At 41.0% G+C, this 13,737-nt stretch overlaps 1 protein-coding gene across 1 annotated transcript in view; it reads right to left on the bottom strand.

The window, feature by feature from the left end:
* LOC138200821 (sodium-driven chloride bicarbonate exchanger-like) overlaps positions 1 to 4,546 on the bottom strand; it is a 33,169-nt gene extending 28,623 nt beyond the window's left edge. The window contains 6 exon segments of the mRNA XM_069153730.1: positions 710 to 1,495; positions 2,201 to 2,262; positions 2,588 to 2,746; positions 3,035 to 3,156; positions 3,389 to 3,543; positions 3,788 to 4,546. Coding sequence (XP_069009831.1) covers positions 710 to 1,495; positions 2,201 to 2,262; positions 2,588 to 2,746; positions 3,035 to 3,156; positions 3,389 to 3,543; positions 3,788 to 4,479 — 1,976 coding nt within the window. The 5' untranslated portion in view covers positions 4,480 to 4,546.
* Positions 4,547 to 13,737: the final 9,191 nt, after the last annotated feature.

The raw sequence follows: 13,737 nt of genomic DNA, 5'->3' as shown, positions 1-13,737 counted from the left end.
TAAAAGACCCCACGTCTACATTACCAACATTTATAACTTCTTTAACCACATGTATCATGGATGTAGTAGTGATCGGTAACCTCATTTACACTTTTGGTAGCCTACAGCTTTGATAAAGTACAAAATACTTCTTTTTTTCCACTGACAGGGATTATTATGTCAGTTTCTGCTACACAAGAACATTCTCAATATCTTTTGTTACTAACAGTTTAGGCTACTTAAACAGAAGAAGGTTCGCTTTTTAAAACACTACTTATGAATCAGTTTGAATCTATTTTGTGTACATCCAATCACTATCACCAAATGTCCAGTATTATGTACATTATATTCATAATTACAGTGATTCTGACGTAACAGTGAGGAAACAAGGCGCCAAATTTATGGCGGAGCTGAAGAGTCGAAGAATTTACACTTTGGCCATTAAGTGTGGATGTGACAGTCCTTTTCATCGTTTTATGATTAATAGATAGATAGATAGATAGATAGATAGATAGATAGATAGATAGATAGATAGATAGATGGATAGATAGATAGATAGATAGATAGATAGATAGATAGATAGATAGATAGATAGATAGATAGATAGATAGATAGATAGATAGATAGATAGATAGATAATAGATAGATAGATAGATTCGCCTCTTCTTCCTTTTAACTGTGAGTGTAGAAACTGTAATAACCAATGTCCTTTGTGCAGTTTTTCTCACACTCTCTCGGTGCCAGCAGCTCCGATTTTAACGGGGACACTGTCTCTGAAACCGGTGTGGCAGAAGGTGAGATTCTCCTCCGTTTGGCCTGTTCAAAGATACCAGAATCGCTCGAATCGATGGACTTAATGGAGGACGGCGTCTCTATCCAGCTCGACTCAGATGTCATGTCTTTGGGTTTGGTCTCCTCCGAGCCACCGATCGGTGACCTCTCCGTGGTGATGGAGTCCCCCTCCTCGGACAGGTAGTTGGTGCCTGCTCTGCCACCGATGGAGTTGGCGGGCCAGCAGGAAAAGACCGAGCTGGGTTTACTATTTACGCCACAGTACTGCGGTGGCGTGCGTCCTCCCCAGCCAGACGGGTCTGCGTAATAGCCAAGAGGCCGGTTGGAGCAGCCTGCAGTCGGCAGGGGAAGAGCCTTCACTCCGGCCGCTGCGTAGGACAGCAAGGTGGCCGCGTTACCGGCAAAATCAGCGGCGTCGTATGCCGAGGCAGCAAAGTCCAGTCGGTTGTTGGCAGGGGTGACAAACCATCTCTGCGGGGTGGTGGCAACAGTGGGCTCCTCGGTTTGCTGCGGGGATAGCAAGCTGTTGCCGAGTGGGACGCTGCGCTCCGTGCCAGGACCAGTCCCCACGCCAGGGTGAAAGCGAGATTTGGCATAAGTGCTGACAAATTGGTCCTGCAGGAAAGAGCTAGGCATGGCATATCTCGCACCCGGCACGATCTGTGAACGCGGAGAGTCACCCGGTGATGGAGTTAGGCGGTCAATGTCGCAGCCTGTGTAGACACTGAAAAGATGGAGAGACAAACAGAAACAATTCAGACACTGCGCTTTACTCGGTTCTCTCAAAGTTAAAGAAAAATAGGTCAACGGGGCCCATCGAGGCGACTTTATTCCCCCAACTTAGTATGGACCCTCACATCTCATACTTTCTGCCTTTCTGGAGGGAAGAAAGCTGCAGTGGTCAAAATATTTAGCAGATCCACTTCATGCAAGCTCGAAATAGACCTTCTGTCTTTTAGAAAAAAAAATAGGAACATCTGCAGTAACGAAAAGTTATTGTTTGGTTTGTTCCGTTGTTTTGAGTCAGAATGTTACAGTTTAGTTTATATTTCTATCACTCATCAATATTCATTTACATTAAAAGATCAACTGAATTCGACACCGGGATCAATAAAAAAGATTACGACGGAACTTTAACGAATTCTATTTGAACGGGTATTTATAGCCCGATATTGTCAAACATTTGCATGACATTCAAATTCCAATTCATTGCTTCAGATACACATTTTTAGACCCAATTATTTTTGTAACTCACACGAGCCCCTCCAGTCTAAATAGGATTCAGCAAATATCGTTTAAAAGCCACTAGAATAAAACCTTTTAAATAAGAAGTAACCTGATTCGTGATTTTGTTTTTCATGGACGAGCAGCATGGAATTAAACACAATAAAACAACAACAACAACAAACATTTTAAAAACAAAACGTACGTGTCATAGTTGTCCCGAAATCCTTTGGCAAATGGATTGTGGTCAATTTTCAGTTGCGTAATCTGTGGAAAAAAGATGCAATAATTACAGAAGAAAAATGAGTGTCTGAAATTCAGCACAACGCAGCGTCAAATAATAATTCGTTTTATTTGGTATATAGTTTTGTTTTTGTGAGAAAATGTGCCAAAAGAAAGGAATAAATCCCAGTAAACGTCTTGTTAAAATCTGAGGACGTTTCTTTATTCACATTCTCACAAATATTGTTCTACTTTGTTTTAAAATACAAAAGTAGGATAGCCAGTATTTGAAAATGCACAATATCTGATCTCTTGATGAGACGCTTGTCTGGGGGACATTTTTTCGGTGTCTGAGCTGAAGTGGTCGTACATCGGTATTCTGGTAAGCTGTGACAGCGATGAACTGCGTTTCTGTGAAGGTGAAAGTCTGCACTCGTCCTGCTTGGCTGGTGTCCTCTGTCCCATCCTCGTTTACTTCCACCACATGGAGCCTGGGCTGGTACTTGTGGAGAGACTGGAGAACCACCATCTGGAGATGCAATTAAAGACTCACTTTCAAAGTTTGGAAAGAGGATTTAAGCAGGAAACGGATTTAGCTGAATTTGTGTTATTATTTTATGGTTATTAAATCACATTAAATCATGTTGCTGCGCTTTATAGGAAACAGATACAACAAGAATAACTAGTCCAGATGAAAAATAATAATTAGGCAATGCAATAAACGAGAAAGATTAGAAGAAAAAAATTTTTTCCAAATGATATTACATATAAAAATGTAGGCTATATCATTGAAATATTGAATATAATGTTGCATTACCTGCCCCGTGTTGTTGGAGGCACCTTTGTTGTTTGTAAGCTTTAGCTTTCCAAATGATATTTCTTGACGCATCCAGTGCGCGCCGGTGTTTGGAGAGTCCGGGTGCATGTAAACCCTGTTGCCTACAAAAGGAATGGAAGGAGCAGAAAATCAAAGAATATATATGACTGGTAATTTATAAATAAATGTGTTTACCGTAAACATTTTCAATCTGAATTTGAATCATTCACTGCAGTAACAAAAAACGTATCGATACAAACACACTTTTTATTATGGGATTTTAATTGTGCATTACATTTCATAACTCTTAAAAAATAATAATAATAATAATAATAATAATAATAATAATTATACCTATCACGTTCGTGTCTGCTTTTCCACATGGCACCCACTTTCCTCCTTGAAATCGCCAGTGATTAGGATCAGCCAATATTACATCTACAAATATATTGTAGTGAGCAGTTGGATCGAGGCCAGAGATGTTGAAGCTTAAAAATGGGAACATTCGTCTGCGGAAAAAAGGAACACGTTTAGAAAACGCCTCCGATAACAGAAAACTACAAAAAGATCAGATAAGCTTGTCTTGGTGTGATCTCAAGACCGTTGTAATTTTTTTATTTTGGAAAAATAGCGATTTGAATTTAAAATGCTGAATTTAAGATTCTAAATTTCCACAGTTATGTAGGCAAAAAAACAACAACAACAACAACAAATTCTGCAGGTGTTTGACAGATAAGATGTGCGCGTTCTTACCGTCCTTGCTTTGTGATGATCATCTCCGTTTGGTGTCTGTGAAACTTCAGCCACAGGGCCCTGTTGCACAAATACACCTGCGCTTTCCCCGGAACCAGTCCTGCTTGCGCCGAGGAGAACTGGTAAAAAGCCCCTCCTTGGTATGTGTGTCCATACTGTTGCGCGTACGGGTAGCCCGCTGTCGGGTAGCCTTGAGGAGAAGTGTTAGTTAGAAGGCTGTTGTATGCTCCGTTAGTTATGACCGGGTGATGGGCCATGTAACGACTGGGACTTCCAATAGAAAAAGCCGGGTGCGCTGGTCCATGCTGGCTCGGGTAAGGGAACATGGCACTGGGAGCTGCTGCGACTGACTGTGGCTGCGTAGAGGGAGAAAAGATGCACCTTTCTCCTGCAGATCCATCGAAATTATGACGGATGTCAGAGACTCCGTGAAGATCAGGAGAGAGTTTGCCCCTCTGGACGTCCCCCGATGCGTCCTTGGAGTTGGGAAAATTGTCTGCCTCTGACTGATTCGTCATCTCCCCAGAGTTTTTTTTCAGAGGTGAACTTCTCTCCAGGTTGTCACTTGCAGATATTATAGGATGGTCCTGCAACGAAAGCTCTGATCCATTGGAGCTCGAAAAGCCACTGCCCACATTCATAAATTTCTTGGAGAGATCACTCGCCGGCGAAATGCAATTCTCGACCTGCATTGCTGAATAGGAAGCCGGTATTAGCTCAACCTATATCACAAGTGTTTGCACACGCCTTTCCTAATCTAACACTATGAAAACGCCTTGCGATGACTTGAGGTAGCGGAGGCAGCAATTTAGCCAATTGACACCATCCTGCAATCAGGAAGGATTTTCTCTCCATCACTCTCCCTGCTTTGCTAATGAAACAAGTATTGCCATTGGTTAACTCAAGGCTGTAATTTAATTAGACAGCTCTTAATTAGGACAATGTGAAGCGCGCTGTGAGCATAGTAATTTGTTTGTAGTGTGACATGGGCCTATATTTGATTAAAATATATGGACTTCGACTGTTTCTTCTCAAGAAACACACCACAAAAAAAACACACACAAAAAACAGGAAAGAATTCTGGTCATAAAGATTGTTCTCTTCCTCCGGCTGCGTTATTTACCTTTATCCGCGTTATTTACCTATTTATGCGCTATGAGTGCCAAAGTATGTCTGCAGAAGAACCCAAGATATATTATTAACACACCAAAAATGACAGTCCATGACAGGCAGCGCATCTGATGCCTTAAAATGTTTGTGATACAGCGTGAAATCATGGCGTCCCACTGAAGATGTGTTTATGAGTCCCAGTGCTGGTAAATATTTGATGCACTAAAGTTATGAACCAGTGCACTGATAACGGGCTGCTGTGGCAAAGATCTCAAGACACAAAATATGTTTGGGACTGTTGCTGTAGTACAATTTAGTGGATTACATTTGAGCCTTTTCTGAGAAGTCATTGCAAGAATAACCATCAGAGGCCAATTAAAGCTCTTGTAAATTCTGACTGGTTTAAAAAAAAAAACAACAACAACAACAACAACAACTCCTGAAGATGTATTCAAATAAAAGATTAGATTTGATATCAGGAGGGTGCAGGTCTCACAGGTAAATAACAATAACCTCTTCTCATTGTTCTAATTGCCAGAGCTCAGTAAATCAGAAGGGGAGGAGGAATGTGGATCCACAACATTTTACCCAAACTATTCCAAAACTACCTGAAATCCTCACTGCATGGATCTTATAATGAATCACTGTTGCTTGAGAAGATGAAATAGTGTCAGAATGTCTGCGGTGACTCGGTCCGGTGCAGAAACTGCAGCTGCAGCCAGAATAAACGCCTTCAGTTTAACTTGCTAACAAGGTTATTACCAAGTTAACACGTACTGCTGTTCAAGGGGAATAGTTTGATATACATTCCCCCAGATCCACGCATGATTTTGAGGCCCCTGTAAATTGCAGTGGATTTCTGACTGTTCTGATCACTGGGACACCAGAACAGTGAAGCATAATGCAAATCTTTATTCAGATTTTACTCTCAAAAAGGTTTTCCTTCAACATCATTTTCTTCAGCGATCTACTGCAATATTACTAATTATAGGTGTTTCTCATTTCTGTCCTTGTAGGTGTGGACAATATCAAGCAGGCCATAATAACATCACTGTGTGCAGCCTCAACACGATCATTTCTGCTTCACTGAACAACTTCTGGTTTAATCATTCTGCAGGGTGATTAATGTGCAAGTGTGCACACAAGTTGAGCAAACAACAAGAGAGGCCTGTTGCATCGGTGGGTTCAACCACCAGTTTGAATCTCTAACGAACGGCCACGAATCTCTAAAGCTAACAAGAGGGGTCGTTAACGAAGGCGACGGGGTCCAGCAATCTACTGCTGTGAAACATGCAAGCGCAGGCTTGTCTGTACCCGAAGAAATGAGGCCACTGTGCTCTACTCATTACAGGATCATGGTTCACCTCCATCACTGATCCTTCATAAGCAAAGTGGACTTGCTTTTCTTTTTTTTCCACAAACCAATTGTTGAATCACCCGTGCAGCAACTCGGTGTGTTTCCCCAGGTGCTGCGTACCTGTTTATCAGACTAAGTCCTCTCTTTATTGGCTCAGCTTGCAAGTGGACATAACCAAAGAGGAGGGGGCTGATTTGTTCGGCCTGTGGCCAGCATTGCCCCCCGGGGGAGGTTAGGGTCTCTGCCTCCTCCCTCCTACTAACCCTCCAGCTGAGCATAATGCAGTGACTCACTGTGAATAGTATTCATGGCTATTTTTATTTCAAAATTATATTCAAATGCTAATATGTGTTTTAAAAGGTTTTATAATAGGCATAAAGAGCTTCAATAGAAATACCCTTCAAAAATCTGTTAATGCACTCAGATATATGATTATAAAAATCACTGTCACAAAACCAGGTCTTTTTTTTAATCATGTTCATTTAAGCATAAAACAATGTGTTTTTATTCAAGCACTCTATCACCATTTTTTATTGTTGTGCCAAAGGAATCTGCTCACCACCTGGGTCTAATCCAATCAATGTGAATGACAAGGAGAGAAAAAGCCTGAAAGTGAGCACCAGCTTAGGGACTTTACCTAATGCCCAGCACTGTCACTTCAATGATATGATCACAGCACACAAAATGACAACAAAATTATAGCCAGCAAGGATATGGGGACATAGTGTGCTGCTCCAGTCAGGTGAAATTGCTTTTTCTGACTATGAAATGGCTTGTCTCTTGTCGGATGGGTAAACATTTCCTTGTCAGGCCAGTAATAAGGAATGAGGCACACTGGGCTGAACTAAGAGGATAGAGCCAAGGTTATTTGGGATTCATGACAGGTAGTGGCTTATATTACAGCGGCTCTAAAAATTTCATGGGAATGCATTTAAGATGGCCTTTAAGTTATTTATATGTTGTTTGCTAGACGTCACATTGCAATTTCCATCAATAAATCAAAATAAAGGATTCACTTCCTTCTTTTTGGCTCTGATTTTTTTTTTTTTTTTTTTTACAACAAAACCTGTATTTACCTTAAGTCTTTAATGAACTAGCATGACCAATCCGATCAAGTGTTGTGGTGCTTTGTGCTATGCTAACATAACTATTGCCCCCTGTGGTTTGCTGCCATCAGTGATCTGCTCTGTCAGAGGGAATCAGGGTGCTTTCTGACAGAAAAGACAGCTGGAGGCCTGCTAAGGGGCGCAGTGGACAGTTGTGGCTTTTAAACCCTTATTAGCCGTCCTCCCTGGACACACCGAGACACGCGTCTACGCAGAAGTGCACTCCTCCACCTGCTCATTATTAATGTCCTTTAAGGGTCGCCCAGTCAGACCCGACTCAAACGTGATTCTTTACCACAAAGCTCACAGCAAATTAACCTCAGGACAGGTGATCATGAGGTTCAGTGGAAATACAATTGACATGGCTGCTGTGCTTTTCCATACCAGGACTGCTCTGTAGGGACTTTTAACCCAAAACAACATACGTGTTTTTTATCAGGAGCAAAGTACAGTAAAAGAAACATGATTCTATTTAAATCCTGCCTTTCAAGACAGGTTCATTTCTTATTATATATTATTATATTTTGTATTCCTGCGGAATTGTACAATTTAAATAGATCCTGTAATTAATTTCTTATTAAAATAATACATTTAAACTGCCTTCCAAAACAATTCAGCTTTTAAGTGCAGAGATGGAAACGACAGAATAAAGCATTGCATTTTTTTTATTATGTAAAATGTAAATCCCATCGGCAATGCATTTATTCATAGTAATTATTATTTATTATTTGATTAACGCAAACAACTCAAATTCACCACATTTTTTATTATTCAACATACAATTTGTCACAAGGCTACATCAACACTTCTGTGACAGATCATTACTATGCTATTTTATGTTGGATGCAGTTGTTTACCATATTTATTTATCTCTTAAATTAGGCAGATGGCAAGGCGCATGATGTTGTAAGTTACATGTTACATCCCCGTTGGTTGTTTCTACATCACAGGACCATGACAGCGCGGCAATTAACACACTCTATGGAAATAACAATATGATTTTATGAGTTCTCTACACCGCTCCGCTGAGCTCCCCCATTATAAAAAAACTATGTGAATAGAGAAGATGATATGTAAAATTCATGCATAATTATAGATGTGTGAATTTTGTCTTATACCAAGTCTGCAGCAAAGTAACACTTGGGAGATATTGTGCTCCTCTGGGTGCTGCAGTCCCTGAGAACAATGCCTACAACTGCTTCGTGCACTATCATATGTATTATTTGCCTTAAATTGCGAGGAATAATGTCAGGATGTGCAAAGTTAGTTCAAGGGCTAATGTCCCTACCAAAACTTCTTTTATCACCTGCTTCTGACCTGTTATCAACTGTTTGGTTTGTTGTTAGTCTGTTTAAATATGAAGGAGTCTGTGTGACCCAGGGAGTGCAGTTGGGGTTTGTGACCATTTTGTTATTTCTGCTGCCATGCACTGTCAGATGTCTGCAAGTGAAGAACATGGCCACTGTCCCCAGTAAGCCCACGGCATAAAAAATTCAGACTAACTCCACTTTTTAAGCCATTTCTGATGAAAAGCACGCAGAAATGAAACTGACTTATGCCAAATGAATATCATTGAATCGCTGTGATTGTGAGGCTGATGTTTGTAACTTTGAAATTATTTATAAAACATCAGTTCCATTTTAAGAGTAGCCATGCCATGAAGTGTGCACTTACTCCTTTGAGAATCCTCTCAGGGGTTTTTTTTCCCATCAGCCCGAACCTGAACAATAGAAAACAGAAGGCTTCAATCCAGTAGCTTAGCCTTTTTTGATGCGAGTCTACAGTGCAGTGCTTAGACAGGAAGAAAAGAAGTACTAATTATCCAGTCACAGCTGTTTCTGCCAGTGTATTGTTTAATCGATTACTAGGTTGACACGATGATGAATGTTTAATCCAAAAACAACAACTCAGAAACCAGCGTTCTCTTTTGGTACCTTGATATCTTAATTATAATGTCTGTGACAAACTAGTGTTTGATTACACTAAAAATAATTTAAAATAAAACACAAACGGTGCTCAGATCTCTTGAAAGAAAAACAAAATTCTCAGTTTGAAGAGAAAATATTTGGGGGAGAACAGGAGCAAACAGGCGACTGTCGTGTTACAAGAATAATCTTCATTAAAATCACAGGCAACAACACCAGGCCAACACACAGCTCATTGGGAATGCAGTGTGAAAAGAGAGGCCCACAGATTATCACTCTACGTAACTCATGTTTAATTTATCCAGGAGCAATATTGTCAAGAGCCCTACCGTTCCAAAAGAACGAGACGCTGATAAAAGCTGGAATGAGACTTAGAGAGGAGCCCAAAAATAACACAGGCTTCGAGTAAAATGTCGCAAACTGCAGTGAGCACACTTGAGAGGGAAAGCATTAGAGACATCTTCGATATGTTTAGCACAGCTTCACAGTAGTGTAATATAACTGCTTCGGGGTCGTTAATATTTCAAAAGAGGAGGTCTAAATGGAGTTGGAGATAAAGTGTTCACACAACAACCAGACATGATACGCAGCACTTAACCTTTGCTCTGATTTGAAACTATACTACAAAAACCTGCACATTCACAAAAGGCACAAATTCAGATCCTCAAATCACTGAAATACAAGCAAAAAAGCTAAATAGTCTTACATTCAACTATACGAAGTAAACCTAAACCAATTTCCATGTGCTCTATAGTGTGCTTTTTCCCCTCCTCCTCCTCCTCCTCCTCCTCGTCCTCCTCCTCCTCTTCCTCCTCCTCCCCGTGGCTGAGTGAAATGGAATTGCCTCTCACATTCAAAGACAGCTCTAGGAAGGTGATAATAGAGCTACTCCCTGCTGTCTGCAGGCAGGAAATAGGAAAGTGGCATATGGGGCCAGGAACCAAATAGAGAGGAAATGTGACCAGGCAAGGGAAGGAACTAAAGGAAAGGTTAATGATCAGCTCTGAATTCTACAGGGAAGAGAACTATGTTCCAAGTTGAGAGGAAAAATAAATCTGACATGATTTACGTCTTCGCCACTCACATCCAGGCTGTCACAAACAAACACATGGAAACCACTTCATTTTTTTCTTGACAAACTTTGCTGATGGTAAGCCTCATGGACACAATAAAGAGTGACCCATTTAATTTGTGTTTGTCTTAGTATGAATGTTTCATCCATGCAGCTGCAAAGTGCTACAGGACAATACATGCTGAAGACAGGGTATAGAGAAAAGAATACAGCGACATCATTTCACACTGATTAGAAAGAAGTGACATACAGACAATGCCGTATAATCAAAAAAGAGCAAATCTCCTGAGCTTCACCCGTGTGCTCCAACATGTGTGAACTACTGGCTGATGTCCTACTGTTGCCTTTATCGCAACACAGCTCGCACACTGGGCTGCAGCATCTCAAAGAGCCTTCAGGAACCCATCTACTCTTTAAATAACCTGAAAACGAAGCCACTACACTGAGAGTTAGACACTGGACACTGCCGTCCACAGATTTATGTACGAGAAGAAAAGAGGGGGGGAGCAAGAAAAAAGGTAAATCATAGAATGACTAAAAACATTTGCAGCAAATGTGATTGAAAACATGAGAATTCCTGCTGAGTGCAGTGCGGTGGGTGTTTTATCATTACGGCGATGTAGGCCACATTAGCGGGGTGGGAATTTGCTCTCAAATTTTCACCCTGTTACCACACCTTGGTTGAAAAGAGTTTGTGCCCATTCACCACAAGTCTGGATTCCCACCCTTTAACTATCAGTTACATTTGCTGCTGCTGCTGCTGCTGCAAAAAAAAAGAACACATTTTGAAGCAATTTGCACTTGGTTTGTGCTGCTATGAGCTTCTGATAACATTCATTATAAGTTGTCTGTTTAATTATCTGAGTGGATGACACCAAGGTAAGAATAGGATGAAAACGGACAGTGGATTTCAGACTCAACTGTCGTGCATCATGCAGAAATATTTTATGAATAGCCACACATCTGTTGACGTAGGTGCACAGACACACATGTAAAATAGTACATAGTAGAACTAAATCATCACTCAAGCAGATTAAACAAATCTTAACATACAAAAAAAGGAAACCACTGGATTCAAATACCGTGCTGGAACAGTATGTTGCTGCAACAGCTGCACATTAGAGACAAAGCAACATCACACACGCCGGCTTTTTCCAGATCTGACAGCTAGATCATTTGAAGCTGACAAGATAACACTTAAATGCAAAGGTGACATGACAGTGTCTTCAGAGCCAGATGGATCAATACTCAGCTTGGCTCGTCAGGATCTGAGCAGTGGTTCTGCAGCCATGTTTTGTTTTGTTGTGTTTTTTTCCCGGATTTTTTTACGCTGCCGTTGAAAATAGGCTATCGCTGTCTGGCACAATATCTGGTATGGTATCAATGAGCAGATTTCCTTTCTTATGCTGTGACTGAAATATTGAGTCATTCAATTTAACAAAACAGCACGAGATTCCAGAGGAGACCCACAACCTTTTACTTATTTTAATATTTTGGCCTTCACAGCACGATACGGAAACTTGAAGTGCAGTTTGAGCTCTGGAGACGCTTCGCAACGTGGGATGAGAGAAGAAACAGCCACAAAACAGATAAATGTTGAAGGGATTTTGAAATTCTAAACTAACTGGTACACATAATTGTGCAACTGAAATGATCAATGATCTGTCAACTCATAGTCGCAGTCAAAAGGCGCACGAAGTAGCACACTTTTCCAAAACGTCCCCCAGTGATACAGCCAAGAAGTCCCGTAGATCAGTTAGAGAAACTCGGCAAGTTGCCTTGGTGACCATCCAGGCTGCACCGACTGGCACCATCTCTATTTTTTTCCCCTTCTCCCATCCACATCTATACACTTAAATAAAAAAAAATCAAATCTATGTTTCAAATATTCAACAGTCCCTTTTCCCTGGGAGAGGTAAGGAGTATTGTTGAATAATGCAGCCAGACGGGGATCTCCCAGAGCTGGTCTATACAGGCATCACTGAGTAGGTCTGATCCCACTGGAGGAGCATCTATCACGGTGACATCATCATTCACACAAGGAGATATGATAAGACAGTAGTACACTACTCTACTACTTGAGCCAACTCTAAAGCAGGCAGTGGTGTTACTCATTTAAACCAATCTACTGGCCATCTGTTGATGCTAAAAGCACAGTCTGACTGCCATTTCCAAATCAAACACCATCAGTATGCCTTTATTGCTTTCTACTGAACGCGAACATGTTTTTGAGGGAAAAAAATTGGTAGCTTGTGAGACACTCACATATTCTGTTTTACCTTGTGTGATTGTGGTGGGTGTGTAAATGTAAAAACCACAGGGACGGAAAAAGAAAACAACATCTACATGCGGCAGCAGCAGGTCTCTACCTTGCAGATTAGGGCACTGGGAGCACTTTGCAGGTTGTTGTCACAGGTATGACGAGGGAGAACTGCGCTTGCTATCCCCATGTTACACAAGGTGTGAACAAAATATGCAGCCAATTTGTTTTGTGCAGAATTAGACGAGGGGGAAAAAAAGATTACAGCAGGATGCTTTGGTTTATCTCTATCTTTCTCTCATTTGCTTTGGTTTCCTGTTTACTATGTGACTTTTTTTTCTTCTTCTAATTTTCAGTTTTATCAGTAGCTTGGAGGTACAACTGAACACGTATGTTCTGGTTCAAATGGTTACTTTAACCGGACTGCAAGTGACATCAAATCAACAACTAAACAGCAGACAGAGCATCACAAAGAAACCAATCCAACAAGCTCAATCAAATCACAAGGACAAAGAGAGAGTGTGAGCACTGGCACAGGAATTATCAATCTTGGGGGAATTGGCAAGACCAACAGCAAGCAAGTGTATTACATATGGCGTGCCATTTTCACAGCTTCCACAAAGAGAACACAAAAAGTGTTATATCTCACTATCTAAGACTAATAAACAACCAGATACACTGAATCTGTTCAATGCTGCAACAAAGACTCGAGGTAACCGGAGCTCGTGGAGGACTTTTCAGTTCATAACTGAGCTTGGAGTACAGCGAGATGATAAGCCGTGAAGACTGAGCTGAGCAAAGACAGTAATTTAAGCCGTCCTCCCACTAATTCTATGAGGTGTCAGTCAGGAAACTGGCCTGCCAGGATGACTTTCAGCTCTGATCAAGCCAGATGGTTTCTTAACACTGAATAAATGAATTGATTCGTATGTAGCATCTCTAACAAGGTTCGTATTCTTCTACACATGACACAAAGATGGTCAGCATGAGAATAAGAGCGATGATCTGCTAACCTCGAGGAAGGACGTTGTGAATCTCTTTAGTCCTGCGAACGTGAACATGACTAACATCTTCGCAGTGTTTGTAGCTGTTATGTTGACAAAGTGTTATGACGAGCCCT

The sequence above is a fragment of the Embiotoca jacksoni genome, unplaced genomic scaffold, assembly GCF_022577435.1.
Source record: "Embiotoca jacksoni isolate LCO1_2020_lvr unplaced genomic scaffold, fEmbJac1.0.p SCAF_2, whole genome shotgun sequence".
Taxonomy (NCBI): Eukaryota; Metazoa; Chordata; class Actinopteri; family Embiotocidae; genus Embiotoca; species Embiotoca jacksoni.
This window is presented reverse-complemented; position numbering and strand designations above follow the sequence as displayed.